General features: G+C 37.3%; 2 protein-coding genes across 7 annotated transcripts in view; both read right to left on the bottom strand.

The window, feature by feature from the left end:
* The window catches only part of col12a1a (collagen, type XII, alpha 1a), a 68,107-nt gene extending 60,126 nt beyond the window's left edge, over positions 1–7,981 (bottom strand). For 2 of the 6 annotated variants that reach the window (XM_027999873.1, XM_027999875.1), the window contains exons 1-6: positions 7,792–7,980; positions 6,635–6,740; positions 2,183–2,299; positions 1,952–2,095; positions 1,087–1,140; positions 32–295 (exon numbers count right to left, since the gene is read on the bottom strand). In XM_027999873.1, coding sequence (XP_027855674.1) covers positions 32–295; positions 1,087–1,140; positions 1,952–2,095; positions 2,183–2,299; positions 6,635–6,704 — 649 coding nt within the window. In that variant the 5' untranslated portion in view covers positions 6,705–6,740; positions 7,792–7,980. Of the gene's footprint in view, positions 1–31; positions 296–1,086; positions 1,141–1,951; positions 2,096–2,182; positions 2,300–6,634; positions 6,741–7,791 lie in introns of all 6 variants that reach the window. The other 4 variants (XM_027999876.1, XM_027999874.1, XM_027999877.1 and 1 more) reach the window with 4 other exon arrangements.
* A 6,000-nt stretch (positions 7,982–13,981) lies between these two features.
* On the bottom strand, positions 13,982–18,543 carry LOC114134343 (cell cycle control protein 50A-like). The gene is made up of 8 exons (XM_028000883.1): positions 18,445–18,543; positions 18,022–18,335; positions 17,120–17,239; positions 16,607–16,714; positions 16,434–16,527; positions 16,150–16,296; positions 15,849–16,058; positions 13,982–15,036 (listed from the first exon to the last, which is right to left on the bottom strand). The coding sequence occupies exons 2-8, from the start codon at positions 18,268–18,270 to the stop codon at positions 14,843–14,845; spliced, it is 1,122 nt and encodes a 373-aa protein (XP_027856684.1). The 5' UTR covers positions 18,271–18,335; positions 18,445–18,543; the 3' UTR covers positions 13,982–14,842.

The following is an 18,543-nucleotide window of genomic DNA, read 5'->3' as shown; positions in this document are numbered from 1 at the left end:
TTTGTTACTCAAATTCTCTCTAGCCCCTTACCAGTCATAGTGTTCCCTCCTTTGTAGGGCAGTGAGCTTATGGCTTGCAGAAGGTCTCCTCTTCTGGAGTAACGAGTGAGGGGGAACTCTGTGCGAGTGTCTGTGCTGTATTGAACCACAGCAACACGAGTTTTGTCCTCGCCGATGTCAAAGGCCCCTGCCAGGGCACCAATGAAACTACGGATATGCCTAAAGTTTTCTCTGCCCACACTCCACGAGCCATCCACCAGAAAAACTAAATCTGCGATGGCACTAACAGAACATTCTAAGAAAACACAGTAGAGAAACAAACAATATGACAGGCAATTAGTGGAGAGCAAAAACGTTTAGATTTTGCATTAAACATTTTGATTGGTCAGGATTATCTAGGTTTGAAACAATTATAATAAAACAATTTTTGTTTCTCCAAGTAAATCAATTTATATTCTAAATAAGTGCCAGTAAGGATATGACAGCAAGCTGGATTTCAAACAACACTTTTTATGCCTCTCTTCTTTTGAATGTCAAAATAAAATAAAATCCCTGACAGGTAGTTGGATGGCTAAGAGTTGCATTCAGACATCAAAAGGAAAAATAAACTGATGCCAAACAGTGGGCTGGTATAGTTATTCCAGCAGATGGCTTTACAGACTAAACATTTAGCTGAGGCTCCACTGACTAGGGTCTTTTTCAGCTTTAAAACCCACAACGATTTCAATCATAAATGAAATTTTCTGGAACATTTAACCTGACTCCATTGTCAGAGCGTATGTGGTCTCTTTGAATATACGTTCACATACCCATTTCTCATAAGCCACATTCAGTCAATTAAATGTTTGGTTAATTTTTTATGAATATTTTGATTAAGAGTTTTAAAGATGGTTCTGATCCATAATAAGTTTTCTTATATTAAATTTGCTCTCTTGTTCGGATTAAATTAACCAATTCCCCTCCTGTTAGCCTCAAACATTTACCTATTTAGCAAACACACTTCTATAATTAAATTTAAAAAAGGAAGATACATTCAAGGGCTGGTTTTATTTAGATCTTGGTTGCTGCACAAGTAAACATACTCACTGATTGCATCTGAATGTGGCTTCCTTGCTTTTCCACTTGTGTTACTTGACTGAACTGAAACAAAAGGAAAACTTGGTGAGTACAATAGTAAAACTCCAGATTCACAGAGTACGTTTTCACAGAGAACAGGCAAGAAAATCAACACATCATAAAACTGAGTCCCCAGGATAAAAACCACAATCATAAACTATGAAAACTCAACAACTCCAGACAGTAAATGTATTGTTTTTTGTGACTTTCCGATGTCCCTGTGGCTTAATGGAAAATTAGTCTTTTCACTTTTTCCATGCACAAGTTACCTGCAGAACAAACTGCTCGTCATTCCATTTTCATCTTAGTAAAAATCCCAATATATTTCTAAAATTTCTGAATAAAAAACTTGGATTTTCCATGCTGTCTCACAATACAGAGTAAACTAAAATGCCACAAAGGTCCTCAGACCTGGGTGAGTACAGGTGCAACTCAAAAATGTAGAATATAATTGACAAGTAAGCTATTTTACAGTTGTAATCCAATTCAAAACTTATATAAATTTCATATGCACATAATAATATATTTAAATCATTCATTGATGTAAATTTTTACTAATACTGCTGGAAATTATGAACTGTGAGACCTATAGTCCTCCCTATGACTGTGTATGTCATAAGGTGGAATCATCAAAATTAAAGGAAATGCAAGGTAGAAATACATGATTCTGTGTGTAGTGAATTTATTTAATGCATTACTAAAGATTTATTTTTGCAATGAAATTCTTATTTTGTAAGATGAACCTACAATCCTCCCGAGGTTACTTTTAAAAATTGTCCTTCTATTTTTTTCTATTTAACCCATTATCTTCTTCCCAAGCTGAACTCATACATACTTGTCAGTTGTCCATAGATGGGGATGCTTTCCTCTGAACCGTAATAGGAATTTATTGACACAGTGTAGTCTAAATCGGGTGTCAGATTGTTGAGTAATGTTGTAGATATTTCTGCACCGAGGTTCAAATATCTTGCTGGTTCATCTGGGGATAACATGATTCTCTAGTTACAATGTTGTTTGGGTTTATTTTATGTTTCAATTCACTTGACTTAAATTGCTTCATGCTTACCTGCATCTGATACCACTTGTATTCTGAAGCCCTCTATCGTTGCTGAGGGGCTTACCCATGACATTTCCACTGTGTTCTCATTTAGTATTTTAAATTTCAAATCTGAGGGCGGTTCCACTGCAAACAAAAGATCAAACACTGTTAAATCACATTACAAAATAAAAAGCATGTATGAATGTCGATATATTTTTTGATCAAATGAAAACAAAGGGCCATTTGATCCAAGCATATACATAAACCCCAACTACAAACACTTCACAACTGAAGCGCTCTTGTTCGTTGTTGGGGGCAGGCACAAAGAACTGACATCCATTTGTGAGAGTGACAGATGGAGAACATGTGACAACAATTCAAATTAAAAAAACGGAGTGAGAAGCCATTTTAGAACAAAATGGCACCTGTTTGAGTTGCTCAAGCAACTCAAGCAATGGCAAACACATTTCATGTGCACAAAAAGTGCAAACACTGTGTGAACCATACAACACATGCTAAGTGCAATCATCACATTGCATGCCCCGACCGCATACTACACTGCTTTTATGATGAAGTTGGACTCAGTATTACAAAAAGAAAACAACAGTTACCGATTATACAATGGAATCAAGATTGCCATACGGTTACTGATGGTCAGAACAGAAAACCATATGTTATATATACATTGTATATAAACATATTTCAGAGACAAGAAATGGTTTGTAGTTTATTTGGTTAAGACTCTTTGCACAAGTGAGTGGCACACATCCATTGCAAACCTGTAAAAAAGAATACACAAATCGTCGCTGGAGACTCTTGTGTACTTTTTTCTCTGGCTTAATGCACCAAAAAGGCAAGTGAAAACTTTGTTCAACCAAAAATGTTTAAAAACAAAGAAAGAGTGTGCATAAATACAACAAACAGAACAACAAAAAGGCTAAAGACAAGACAGTGCGTCTTTACATTCAGTTGATTCAGTCACAGTATCATGCATCATGTACATGAGAAAGTTGTTTAAATGAACAACTTTGACTGACTGGTAGGTATCCATGTACAAGTTGGAGTCACACAGACAGAGATGACAAACGTATTTTAAAATGATATTCTTTCATAAAATGGAAAGGATAGTTTTAGTATGAGTAATTTACATGCATGCATATTTGTAGTAATACCTGTGACAAAATGAGTTAGGATACTCAATAATATTTAAACTTTTTTTTTTCTTTTACAAATTACATGCAATTTTAAAAACTGTCAACAGGACTTTTATGAGAGTCCAATTGTTAGCCCAGTGTTCTGACATATAACTTCTTTCTTCTATAGTTAGCTTGGTGTCCTATAAGAAGTGCATATCTTTGTGATTTGTTTTAATTAGTTGATTTTGCATGCAGCTAACCAATAAGCAGCTATTTGAAACAATGAAGACATAGAACCAACACTAGCCCCTTGTGCTAAAAGTAACAACAGCAAGTTTTAAGCATGTCTCATGTCTCCTTCTTTGTTTTTTACATGTGTCTATAACTATATTATTCACTGCATTTTGGCTGCTGTATTGTAGGGATGACAACATTTCTAGAAATGATATCATATTTATTTGGAACTTTTTTGTAATTCAGTCTATTGTACATTGTGCATATGACTGCCAAACTATTGTACTGTACATTAAAAAATACTTGTGTAAGTGGGTCCCTAAAACTGACTCTATGCCTGGGGCTTACATCATGCTAGGGCTTGCCCTGATTACAAAGTACATTAAACGTCCAAACTGATTTAAATAAAACAAAAACAAAGAAAAGTACAAGAATGGATCAGCTTTGTTAAATTTGGGTCTATTCAATATGTCTGGGCTAAAATGATACTATGACATGTTTTTGGTCATTCTGTCTAGTTTTTCTGTGTATTTGACAGAATTTGAAGAGATGATGCTGTATTAGATACTTTTTAGAAAGGACAAATACAAAGGTCATTACAGGAAATTATATTTTGTCTATCAAACTTTCATTCTTTTGAACAAGCATTCAACTTGTGGGAGTGGGGGACCAAAGCTGACTGGGCTACTGTGCTACATGTTGCCCTAAAGATAGCTTTCATTTCATTTAAAAAGAAAATATAGATTTATAAAATTAGGCACAGTTGGTAGCACTGTTGCCTTGCAGCAAGAAGGTCCTGGGTTCAATTCCCTGCCCAGGGTCTTTCTGCATGGAGTTTGCATGTTCTCCCTGTGCATGTGTGGGTTCTCTCCGGGTACTCCGGTTTCCTATTAGGTTAATTGGTCTCTCTAAACTCTCCCTAGGTGTGAGTGTGTGTGTGCATGGTTGTTTGTCCTGTCTGTCTCTGTGTTGCCCTGCGACAGACTGGTGACCTGTCCAGGGTGTACCCTGCCTCTCGCCCGGAACGTTAGCTGGAGATAGGCACCAGCACCCACTAGGGAGAAGGGGGTTAGAAAATAGATGGATGGAATGGATGGATGGATGGATGGATGGATGGATGGATGGATGGATGGATATTAGAAACAAACAATTTTTAAAAACAGGACTTATTAAGTTAAATTTAAATGTAAATTTGGCTTAGTTCAGCTAGTGTAGTACAATGATGCAGATGAAATTAGTTTAAGAACATGCAGTAGACATGACCAAACACACGAGAGGCAAGAATATCATTTTAAAATTCACTATGAGGAAAGGGCCATAGCTTGGAACAAACTGAGTGCACAGGCAGACGACAAACAGGAGCCCGCCAAAAACTCAAAAACTTGGATTGGAGATTCACCAACCTGGCATTTCAACTCAAGGAGCCCGGCAGATTGCGTTCCCCTTTATTTCTTCATCGAATGGAGGTATAGAATTAAATTTTGGATGTGTAGGAGTGTAGAACAGACTTGTGTTGCTAATTGATTTGTGAAGAATTTTAGAAAAAATACTTGTGAGTGGGTCTTCAGTTGGTTGCTTCCACATGTGTTCATGGTGAGATGGTTTGAGAGTGTTGTTTGAATTGGTCACAGCATTTTTTTTATGCATTCTGGTTGGAAAATATACTCAAGGAACAAAGATGGTTTTGTAAAGAATAACAAACTCTGGTCAGTTATTTAGATCCTGTGGTTTTGCTTTTGTTAGATGGATGATGGTCCCGTCAGTTCTCAATAAAAAGATACCTCTAGTTCCCAGGGGCCAGAGTCTGGCTACTGTTGTGCTACCTCAGTCTCCATCCAGTCAGCCAGTCAGCGGTCCTGACCAGAACAACCGCCAGGAGGGGAGACCAAGAGAAAAGAGCTCTCCCCAAAGAGGCAGGACAGATGCCAAAGTAATTCCACAACATGTGCTGACATTAAACACTGGCGTATATTAACTTTCCATATGTCTCGCAACTCAGCGTTTCTGCAAATGCCCGCAAAAAAAAAAGCCTTAGAAAGCCTCTTTGTCTTTGTGCTGTCTGAGGATTAATTTGCAGCTCTCGTATTTCATCTTTCCATTCCGTTTAGTGCAGATATGTGAGGCCAGACTCCTCTCACCAGGGAGGAGAGCTCTCAGTAGGAAAATATCCAAAAGTTTCCACACAATGTATCCGTCTTTGCTATTAGCTCTGAACGGGGTGGTTGCATAAGAGATTAATAAATCATTCTCCGTGGAATTATTGGTGCTACTTCACACTGTCAATCATCCATGATATGTTAATTTATGGGACTTAATGGGGAATTTAACTTCTGGTACACTCGTGTCAGAGCTGTAAATTAGAGCTAGGAATGAAATAATTTCCTCTGCTACATTTTACAAGGACAAACAGTAATCTGTCCATATCGTAAACTTTTAGATGCACTGGAAATGACTGGATTCAACCTATTGTTTTACAAGTTACTGTGGAAGGCTACAAAAACCACAGCAGGGAAACTTTTATATATGCACAACATCCTGCAACATTTTTCAAAAGTACTTAAGAACTTCATTGCAAGGATTATGGCAATTTTCCTACTTTTCCTTGGGGAAAAAAAGTGTTTCAACACAAAACTGAAACAGCAGACAGCAAACATAATCACTGAAATGATTTTTACTCTTCTAAGTGTTCTGCTAAATTACATAAGAAACAAGCTTCGGTTTGCTAATCTTAGCGAGAAAATTGCTGCTGAATAGTTTGTTTATCCAATCTAAATTGCTATTTGAATACAAGGCAAATGAATCCTGATTTTGTCTAAAGGCAATAATTCTTGTTACCATCAGTCAGACTAAATCCATCTTAAATGAGAGGGGAAAGAATAACAGTCAACATGGAATCATTCACATAGGTAAAGAACATTCAGCAATAACTTTATTTAATTTATCATGGACATACAGTTTATTTATCTCTTACATCATTTCTGCAAAATAAAAAAAAAATCATACTCCTTAAATTTCAGAAACCAGAGGAGATAAATAGGAAAGAAGAAAAGGAGCGATAAAGAGCAGGACAGTTTATGTGAGAAGAGCAAAGCCAGATGGCTTCATTTACCTTGAGCATCTATAGAGGACAGCAGAGCTGCGAGGAAGGCAGCCGCAGCCAGCGACAGCCTTATCTTCATGTTTGACCCTGAAGGATCAGCAGCACATCAATCAATCTGCCAGGACAGAAAGGATGTTTGAGCTACTGGCCTACACAGCTACCACGGTTAGTGTAAGATATGAAGGTCAGTATAAAATAGCGTTTTTAGTTGGCAGAATTAACAACTGATCTGAAGTGTTTCATTATGTATCCTAAAAGAAAAACCATTAGATTTATCCATGCTTCATTACACAATAAGTGCCACACCTTGCTGCTTTCAGTCCACACCCATACTCTGAGGTGTATAATTAACACTGTAGAGGGATTTACGGAAAAAAAAAAAAAGAAAACTGTTAACACAAGCTCATCTGGTTTCAAGTTTCTGATGGCACACACTGCAGAACTGATAGCTTTCTGCCTGCCTTTGATCTCTTTGATGGTTCACAATGCAGATCACTACATGCACTAGAGCCTAATCTGTGGTTTTCACTTACTAATGCCCTGCAGGGCATGTCTAAGTGCCCATTTAGGGTAGCCAAAAACTCACTTTGAACACAAAAAACTCAATTTCTTTACACAGAGTGTAAGAGCAAATCAGTGAGCTTAAACTGTCCACATCATCTTAGTGTTTGCTGTAAATTTGCAATTTTCTTTCAAACAAAAAAAAAAGAAAATTTGTATTTCAGGTTGTTTCAAAAGCAACAATTTGTATGATCAGGTACGGCACTCCACCTGGTGCACAAGCAGAAGAATTGCATCTAGAAGGGCACTGATGGATTTGTTGGCTTATGAAAATCATTTGAGCTGAATTATGAAATCAGAACAAATCATTTGATCTACAGAGGACACTCCTCTGTAGATGTGCCCTGCAACTTCTAACACTGGAATTTTTTTTCTCAATTTAATAAGGATATCAGTCAAAAATAACTTAACTTAAAACCTTTTTTTTTTTTTTTTGCTCAATGTGTACTTAATATATGCAAAAACGAGAGTAAAGAATTACAATATATATATATATATATATATATATATATATACATATTATATATAAGAATCGTTTTTTGTAAGATAAAAAAAACACCAATCTCAAATCTCCTGTTAGTTTAAATAAAGTTGTGTTTACTTACCAGTAAAAGCTCCCGTTAAAAACTAAAGGGAGCAGATAATGAGATGAGCCTGCTTGAAGTCCCCCACTCTCTAAACCAATAGAGAAATGGACGCCTCTGTCCTCTGTGGGGACTACCGGAGCCTCCACCAGCCAGATGTCTTAGGAGGAAAAGCCTTTTTCCAAGTGGGAAGAATCTTTCTACCATCGGGTACTTAACAAGGGGGGCAGATCCAGCTCTCGTTTTTCCAACATATGGGCTTCTTGCGAAAGTTCAGCCTCCCTGCTGATGTATGTCCCCCGCAAAGAGCGAGCCCATGTTTGGAAATTGCTATTTCTCTTGCATTCCTTTGGTCTGTTGATATAATGAGTCTCCAGATCTAATATGACCTCACAGCAGTTGGCCAGACATCTCGGACAAGAGGAAATGTTTTATTTGCGACAGAAAGCATCTAAGATGAAAATATGAATTTCAGGCTTTCTGAACAAACATTTCTTTTGGGGGAAAGCTATTCATCAGAATGGATTAATAAGCATAAAAGTAAACTATAAGAGAGTTAGGTTTTCAACTTTATACAGAACGTGAATCAAAACGAGAAAATTGGAATTTGTTGGAAACGATAGTCTTTTAACGGAGGCGATCTATTCGGAAAACAGGTTTCTACTGCTCTCTAGTGTGTAAAATGGGTCATTGCAGCAAATAAAATTCCAAACGAGAGAATGGAGTTTAAAATTGATTGCTAATAGTATGTACCTTAGCCTAATTTTAATAACAAATTAAAAACAATAGTCATGAGTGGCTATTCAAATTTTGGCTTCAACTTACAGTCATGATGAGTCATAATTAAAGAGTTCTTTTTTCATTGACTACAAACAATGAACAAAACAAACTTACGCAGACGTTTATAATTTTATTGGATTTGGTAAAATAATAATAACAATAATAATAAAATAATAATAATAATAATAATTGGTAAAATTGCAGAACCTTAATGTTTGCCTGCTTTGTCCTTTCTAAAATTAGTTTTGATGAGAATCATAGTCTTGTTGGAAAACCCAACCAACTCTAAGTAAATTTGGAGGAATCATGCTTTTTCAGTATCATACCCTCTTTCTGCAATTCACCAGGACCACAAGCTGGTAGTAGATCCACAGCATCATGCTTCCACCAAAATGCCTGATATTTGGTACAGTGATTTTAGGTCTCCATGCTTCACATTTTCTACTAAAAATTCTTCTCGCCATTAATTACTTGATGACCGCATACAATAAAGTCACCACTTTTGCCACATGTTTGCTCAGGAGAAGAAATCACTGTAAAATCAATAACTCACTGAAACTGGCTGTGCATCCCAAGAAAACGTTTTACCAATTGGTATAAACATATATAATAATAAAATGGGACTATCTCCCATTAGATTTAAATCTGTCTGATTGGCTTAAATACTTTTGAATATGAATTGAATCTGTTTGTACAAGAGTTTCAACTTCAAAGTAAACGTTATTTGATCATTTATGTGTATAAGTGGAAGATTTTCTTTCATCACATCGTCACTGTAAACTGCAATAATTTTTTAAGTAGTAGCAGAATATTTATGTCTGCATACAGTTTATGATATACAAAAAACTTTAAATGATAATTTTATTGAAATAGGAACAACAGAGATTTGATTAATTATATACATTAGCAATATATTACTACTTCATCAGTCAGGAGGGCTATCCAATTTCATTTGGACTCTTTAATCATATGAAAATCTTACACACAACCTATCCAACCCCCAAAGCAAGAGATCAAAAGAAGTGTCAGAGATGCGACTATAATACAACAGTAATTATATGGATCTTGATGACACATTATGAAATTATAGTTATTCCACTTTCAAATACATTGTTTTCATTATAACTCCGGGGTCAAATCATCGGTACATTGTATATTATATCCAACAGACTCAGACATCTGAAGGCTTACTCATCAAATCTAAAACCAGTGCTGACATTCCAAACACAGTGAGAGGCATTGTTGCTCTGTAGAAAGGAGCGTCCGTCGACCCCACCCTTCAGATGAATGAACATACAGTTATCCTGCTGATCAAAGACAGAAAAACAAAAGCAACTTATTGTACAAAAAGAAAACCACATGAGCATCAGTTTTATGCGATCAATCATTTTGTTTCCCAACAAGAGATTTACAGTTTGTTTGTAAAGAGCAAATCTCTGGTTAACCATAATTAAACTATAGAAAACAGCACTCTCTAACATTATGTGATTTAAAGCATTACCGTGTCACTGGTCAACTAAAGCTTCATAATATTCTTGTACTATGCAGCATCAGACTCTACCACACAAAGCGTTTATGCATAATTAGAACAACTATAGCTCCATCTGCTGGCCAAAGTCAGCTGGAAATTGGACAGTGACGGTCTTCATTGCCATTAGGCTATGCAAAGTGACATAGAAATAAAGGCATTCAGTAATAATAATAACAATAATAATAATAATAATAATAATAATAATAATATATTAAAAGTCTGAAACACTTATAAATTATTATTGGTCATTCCAGTTTTTTTAAAAGATAAGTAACTTTAAAGTGAAACTCACCCTCAAATCAACTTTTTTGCTGATTAACTCAATAGTGTCTGAATAGGTTGCTTGGGGTTCTATGTTTATGTTTCTGTGCGAATTTTGACATTTTTGTGCAAATTCGTTTAGTTTGGCATTATTTTGCCTAAAACCGTGGGTTTGGGTGCGACTTCCGCCGTAAACCGGAACCGGAATTTGTTTACATAATAGCTAGCAAGGCGCTAACCGGCAGTGGTTTTAGTCTATACAAAATGTGGTAACACCAACTACCACAGCTTAAAAATATAGTTTAAGTTTTTGATTTGAAGAAATGGCCGCAAATAATCTGCACCATTTATACTTAGCAACTTCATTGACTCAGTTCCTTGGGAGGCCGATGCGGCTTTTCTCCTGTTGTCTTTTTGTCCACAAAATGAAACAAACGCACATAAAGCAGTTTGGGAGGGCTTTTCAAGTTTAGACTTTTTAATCAAATAATTTTTTCTCATCTGTTGACAGGCAATGAAAACTGTACCGCTTATCACAGGAACACTGCCTCTTTGTTTTGGGAGCACGTTCAAAAGACCCTCAGTTTAGTCTGTTTATTAGAGAACAGCCACGAAGAGCGAAACAGTTGCAGCGGTTGGTCTTGGCATAAGCTGCTTGGTACAACTTTGTCACGGGCTCCCACTCCGTAATCCGTAAACTGCAGCGTGTGCGTGTAAGCAAATAAAAGAGATAAAGGAAAACACAGAATCCACAAACGTTCGTACAATATGAGTATTATGTTTATGCAATCATGTTTGTACTATATATTTCCGTAGTATATAAATCGATTTTCAGTTTTTTGCACCACAGAGTTAATATATAAACACGTTTTCACTGAGGCTCTTTAAATGTGTATATATTAGAAATTTTAAATTGACATTTGTGACTGTATCCGAAATAGACCAAGGGCATATTTGCTTATTGCAAGGGGACGCAACAATTAAGAGAAAATGCAATACTTTTGAGAGGAAACGCAAAAAAAAAAACAAAAAAAACGATGTTTTCTTTCTTTTTTTCCTTTTTTAAAATAAATTCATTCACATTTAATGACACAGAAGCTGCGGTATATATGTTACCGAATCCGTGACGGATGCATGCATTTATGTTGTTGTTGTTTGTTTGTTTTGTTTTCGGGGGGGACTGGTTCAAAATAAAATAATTAATTTTCCGTCTGACACAAAAGCCGTGGCATACGTCAAAGAAGCAAGCTGTAGCTGGTCGTGGCACCCCGTACCAGTTTGCGGCAGGCCACTGGCTGGTCTGGCACCCTGTGCTGCTGGGCCGTGGCAACTGTCCCAGGTGCCAGTAGCCAAGTGCTAGTAGCAGATCGCTGCAGCCTGTGGCACCTAAGGCAGCAGTCACCGGAAGTGGCGCGGCAGCCCTTGGCAGATGCCAGTATTAGCGACTGTCAAACAAGGTCGCTGAGCAACTGAATAGGGGAATCATTGTTGACGCGCCAGGTGATCAAAACTTAAATCCAAGCTGCAGTTAAGATGATTTTATTTTCCTCAATATCATCAAAAATCCAAGGCAGAACATCAGTGGATAACAGACATTAGTGTCCAAAAGCAGCATTAAAAACGGATCCGCAGGTTTAAACAGTAATCAAAGACGGAAAAAAAAAAAAAACATACAATCTTAAAGCGGTCAGGAAAAAGTACTTCCCCCATCACCCACTCACTAAGTCACCAGGTGAGCCCAGCGGTGTGAGCTTCTTGGCGCTCATGTTGCGTTTGAAGGCGGCTCGGAAAAACAGGTTCCGAGCCTGTTAATTCGTTGATAACTCATTGAACAATTATAACTGCTGAAAAAAGTGACAAAGGACAGAGATGTGAAGTGCGGAAGGCCCTATTGTATTAAATTGATATAGGAATAACAGAGAGTTGGCCTTTCTAAGGTATAAACAACAAATATGCTGCCCCAAACTTTTTTGGGGCAGCAATTGAAAAAGTATTGTATTGTATTGTTTTTGTTCATTTTGATGATCGTAGCCAGTGACGTGCGGTCAGGGGAGGCAGGTGAGGCAGTGCCTCACCAGCCATCATGGAAAGAAAGAAAATATATAATCATAAAGTAATTTAAATTGTTATATTCATCCGGTGGTTTGTACTAAAAAATATTTATTTTTCACGTAGCTTCACCAATTTCGATTTTTATTTGTTCAAAATCGCTGAATTTTCTTATTTTCCCATTCAAATGCTTGGAAGCGATGCCGGTGAGGCAGCAGCGAGCTCTGCCTCACCTTGGATTGCGCAACCCCTGGCTCTGCGCTGGCTGCTAAGCGGAGAGAGCATGTTGCTGTACGGCGTCAATAAAATGGTTTAAACAAATTTAATATGTGAACTTATTTCCAATAATTTAGCTTATGTATATAATGTACAGTGCTTTTTGTCACCAACTGTGTTTGTGTAACGTGTTTCGTGTAATGAGCGATTATAAACGGCAGAGAACAGGTTCGAGGTGAGGCAGGCAGTTCTCTTGCCTCATGGCAGGGGGCGCTCAAGATCCCAGACGTTCGTCTTGTTCACTCCTCAACTGCCGAGTAAGTGACAGCGAGCTAGGCTAAACGATTCGGGAAGCAAGTCAAGTGCAGCGATAGATTATAATAGAGATAGTGATTTTTTTTCCTCTCGCTTATCCCGACTTTCGACATGGATGACTACATTACAACACTAAAAAAGTTTTCTCAAGTGGACTTTCAATCGAAGCAGGAGATAATAACCTTTATAAGTAAAGGTAAGACAGTAATAACATTTATTTTGTTTTGTTTTTTAAGGAAATGTGTGTTTTGTGAGCTACAGTTTGTATGTGTAAGGATGCAGAAGTGAAACATAACCTGTAAACTGCTGTCAGTCTATGCATCTATTTGCAAATCTGATTCTGATGACGTCAGTGCCTCACCAGCTATGAACCTCACCGCACGTCACTGATCGTAGCATACAGCTAATACACATTACAAATGCAGTTTCTGAGAAAATTTGGTACTGGTAAAAAAAAAAAGTCCATTTGAAATGTTATGGTGGACAAAAATTGGGGAATCATCCAAACTGCATAATTAAGCTGCATAATGTCATTTCTGAAGTAGCTGGTTGTTTGAAATGAAGCATCCAAACACATTGACAGAAAGTTGAGAGGAAAGAAAAATGTGTACATGGACATGTTCTTCAGTAGGCCAAATTTTCTCAGAAACTGCATTTGTAAAGTGTATTAGTTGTAGGCTTTTTAAATACCCACATACACAATATACACCAGATATAAAAACTTTATGTTTATCACTCTGTGGAATGGCTATAATTTTGCCTTTTGAGTAAAATTACTGAAGTAAACCTTTTACTGATTTTCTAAGTAGTCTAAAGACAGCTGTGGGCACTCACTGCGGTTCCTTTTTTGTGCCGTCCGCCATAAAATCTGAATAAAACTGGACTTCTGCAATGAAAACATACAAGAAATATGATTAGTGTCAAAGCTCAACATCCAGATAACTTTGGAGAATCCGAAGCACTACTATTACAGCAGTATTAATCTGTACTGTAATTCAATTTCAAATGTTTTATGACAAAAAATAAAAAAGCACTTAAAAACGACCAATGACATCCAGATACTGACAGAGTTGTTTATTTGGACCCTTCAAACCTTATAAAACCCAAGATTTTCAAATTTAAATGAACATTTTCTGTATCAACAGTTCTAAAGCAACATTGTAACAGAACATTTAATGAAACAAGGGATACACTAACAAATGTGACACTTGTAAAGTGCATAGCATTTGGTCAACATTAAAGGTTTTTTTTACACAATTTTAACCCTAGGCTAAAATTATAAATTATTGTGGCATAATTAACCAGAAACATGGTCCAACATTCTAGGAATTAGGAATACTGGCTATATTGGGAAATTTCAATGTTCCATTCAATAAGCATTTTACAGTTAAAGAACATCGGGCACAAAGAGCATAAATGTATTTAGATCAATTTGAGTGGAGAGTATGCCAGGAATATGCTACCTGTTTTCCAGAGATTAAATACTTAATTTGACTTCAATGTTTACCATAACTTACAGCACACAGGCAACAAATATCTGATTCTGAAGTAAAGATCATCTTAAAAACCAGAAGTAAAATAATACATTCATCAGCAGGACTGGTTTTAATATAGAATATAAGCCAAAACCTTAAAGAATACATACATTCTTGAAATAAACTATTTGCATAATAACCACAAAGGTAAAACAAGAACTTTGACGTAGAGATAAATAACAGAACAATGACCAGCTTGAAGCTATTTACACAAAAAACACACAGATGAGGAAGAGGTGAACAGAGCTAAGATATGATGCTTCAGACATGCCTGCCATTGTGCAAACACACCAGACATTCACAGTGTATCCGAACTAAAACAACCAAGCAGTCCAGAATAGACCCTACAGGGACTTCGGCGCATGCAGACCAACACAGGAGGTATTTAGTTAGGAATATCTGCACTGTTGCTGCGGGTGTCGTATTTATGGTGGATAATAAGCAAAACGACACCCAGGAAGAAGCAGATGGAGCCCACAGTGATGTAGGCGATGCCCAGGAAGGGGTTCTTCCCTCCCATCCAGGAAATGGTGCTTAGGATCATTCGCTTCCGGCCATCAAAGCTGCGAACGGGGTAATCTGGTTACATAAGGTTAAGGTAAAGAGACAGAAAACTCCCAGCTGCCAAAAGTAAAAAAAATAAATAAATGTAGCAACAATAGAGTTCATCCAAATCTATTTGTTTATATTTAGTTATTTTTAACTTTTTTCTTTAGTAGCAAGAGCTTCAGCCATGTTGTGAAAGAGAAACAGTTGCAGTTTAATCAGTGGTTGTTAATATCCTCTCTTAGAAAAGCCTGCAAACTACTGATATCAGTTTGTTTTCAATTATTCTTTTAATTTAAAACCTCATCTTAGAGCAGATGAATAAACACCGACTACAAAACCTAATTAGTATTGAAGATTTGTGTACTTATGGATACAGGTAGAGACCAATAAAATATCAGAAAGTTCCTTTCAAGACGCATAGTGCTGCTACAGCTTCAAATCCTAGACTGGGGATTTGAATGAAGTTTGCATGTCATGGAAGGACATCCAGGTACTCGGGCCTACTCTCACTGTCCAAAACAATTAAATGTTACTTATAATAGAGATGTTATAAAGATTCTCTATATGCTGTAGATATTTATTTTACATTTCAATGGGTTATTTCTGTTAGGTTAGGTGGTTGCTGCCTTTAACTGATGAAAGCCCTAAGTTCAGTTTCTCAGAAATTGGAATATCACATGTAATCAGTCTTAATTCTGTATAATTCTGTCTGTATTACCCATTCCCCGACTGAAATATTCTGTTTGACTATATTTAGTTAAATAGCTAAACTTGACAAAATGCTTACAGACTTTTTATAAATAAATGATTTATCTTAGCCTTGGCTGGACAGTAAAGGATACTGTAAGTGACATTCAAGAAGTATCTGCCACTGGGTAGAGTCGGAGTTGAGTCCGGCTTTTTTTGGATGATGCGATAGAGCTTCCGAAAAGTGGGCAGAGCGGCTGTGCGCATCCACACGATGAAGTCTTCATTGATGAAGCCGTTGTTTTCAGGATCTAACGGGTCCAACTCGTACACTGGCTTCATCCAGTTCACTGGCTTAGCTGTGCCTGAGAGACAATCCCAATACCCCATTGTCAATAGTAGTTTAGTAAATACAAGTGTTAAAAGACATATTGCACAGTGGTTTCTAAAGCGTACCTTTGAAACGTTCAGTGAAGTTATCTTTTTCATTTCCAGGATTCCTGAACTTCACATGCTTATCTGTGTACCAAGCAATGCCTTTCTTTACCAGATTAACTTTTGTCATGTTGCCGTCGGGGTGGTTGTAATACAGCTCCAGGGTGTCTGAGAAGGGAAAAACTCATTTATTATTCCTTCTGAAAAGGATGGTGGGCAAATGAGCTTAACTTTTGAAAACTAAATTCTCAGACTGTTGTTCTGTGCACAGCTTTCATACAAAGTTTAAATGTGCCAGGGCTCACCATTGAAAAGGCTGTTTGCTATGGCTCCACATGGAGCTATGGGCAGTTTTGTCTCCGGGTTTGTACGGTATGGCTCACATTCCTTACTGGGGTTCTGGAAAAACCAAAAACACTTTTCAGCAGAATGAAAATAGCTGATATGTAAGATATGTAAGAAAAAAGAAGAATCCCACCGTTAAAGAGGATTGAACTCCATTTAGCTGGCTGTCATCTCTGGACTTCACATAGCGTCTGTGGTTCTGGTAGAAGTTGGACAGACCATAGTACATGTAGACATTGCTCTGTTGAGAGGGGAGAAATTATTTATCTGGGCCTACCTGTCACTTCTGCCAGTCCCTCTGTTTAGATTAGGTTTCATCCAACTTCAATTTTAACAAAGAAAATAGCCAAGAGGAGACAAATGGCAAATTTGTTTTACCCAGGAATAAACATAAAATCCTGTAGACTTGCTGAATAATCAATAAACGGCCCTCAAAAGCAGGACTGCATAATTAATAAGCACATAAATCAATATGAAAGCAGCTTTTAAGCAGACCTTGGATGTTCTATTTTTGGACTCTAATTTGACTCTAATGGATAATCGTTTTTTGTTTATTGCAGAAACAGCATTTGTAGTATTGAATGGAAAGGATTGAATTATTCATTGTGTCTATATTAGTCTGAACTGATGCAGGAAATTAGCTCACCTCGAATGGCTGCACCAGCGTGAAGTTCACAGTGCAGACGCATGATGTTGTGCTGTTCCAGGTGAAGCTATTGGCGCAGTCGTAGCAAGGACTGTTAGGCTCCACGCCAGTGTAATCAATCTAAAATTATGAGCGGACACACAGATGGGGAGAATTAAGTTAGATAAAATGAGAGCCAGAAATTATTTCCTTCAAGTAAAAAAAAAAAAAAAACCAGCAGACTAAAGTAGTATCAGAGATTAACCCCAATCATGATACTTGGATTCTTCCCATCCAAGTATCATGATGGGGAGAATTAATGAGTGTACTGGGTTTAATGTAAAAACACTCACGTCTGTGCAATTATCACCACATTTTCATAAGGCTTAATAGAATAGAAAAGTGGATTTTTTTTAAATCTTTTTTTTCTACAAATTACTTCTCTTTTTTGAGCAGTTGTTTTTATAAAGTCAGTTTTAATTACCTGAAAGGAACCCTAACCTCTTATATGTTTTTGAAATTACTGCATACACAGCTCATAAAAAATGATGGATTCCAATTCCACACTTTAAGACGACGAACCCTATAATACTTTCAACTTGATAACTCAGTGGAGCTTTTTAAAGACACTACGAGCCTTAGCTTTCCTGACAAGTATTATTTTGAGACATTACCTCCAGAGAGAGAACCTACACTATAACACTTTAACGTAGTTTGGTGTCTAGTAAACACAACTCAATGCACATGTCTGACGTAAATTGCAACATTGTTCTCCATGTTTACTTAATAATAGACTGCCATTAAATTCAGGTAGTTTCACAATTTACCAGAAAGAGAAAGAAAAAAGTTAAAACAAAGCCAGGGCAGTAGCTTTGAAATAAGACAAGACTCAAACGATTGGTGGACATGAACTGTAACTGTACCTCGTACTCTTTTATGTTGTTTGAAGTCACATACAGGCCGATACCGATGGGGATGAACAAGAGTCCGATAACGAAGAAAGCAGGCAGCACAGTACCCGCAGTCAATATGGGCTGCCAAGCTGGAAGTCTCTGCTGTTTGAACGCTGTATTGTCCGGTTTTTTATTTTTCGCAGCCCCCGTACCGCCGTGAGTTGAAGATCCCGAGTGGTGTCCGTCCTCTTCCTTAGCGTTGTAGCTAGACGCCATCATTGTTGCGGTCCGCGTCAAGCTAAACTAATCCGTAACAGTTGACAACCGGGCGGTACTCGGTAATCCTGAACGGCAAACAGGGCGAAGTGTTAGGGAATCTGAATCAGCGTTCAGATGAATGAAATTTACCCACAATCTGATCCAGCTATTGACTCATAATGGCGTTTGTTTCACCTGTTTTGGGAAACTGCACCAAGAGGAAGAAGCCGGAAGCTCCCAGGCCAATGAAATGATAGAACATACGAGTGACGTTATCGCAGACAGTGAAGAAGC

Source organism: Xiphophorus couchianus, chromosome 19, assembly GCF_001444195.1.
Source record: "Xiphophorus couchianus chromosome 19, X_couchianus-1.0, whole genome shotgun sequence".
Classification (NCBI taxonomy): Eukaryota; Metazoa; Chordata; class Actinopteri; order Cyprinodontiformes; family Poeciliidae; genus Xiphophorus; species Xiphophorus couchianus.
This window is presented reverse-complemented; position numbering and strand designations above follow the sequence as displayed.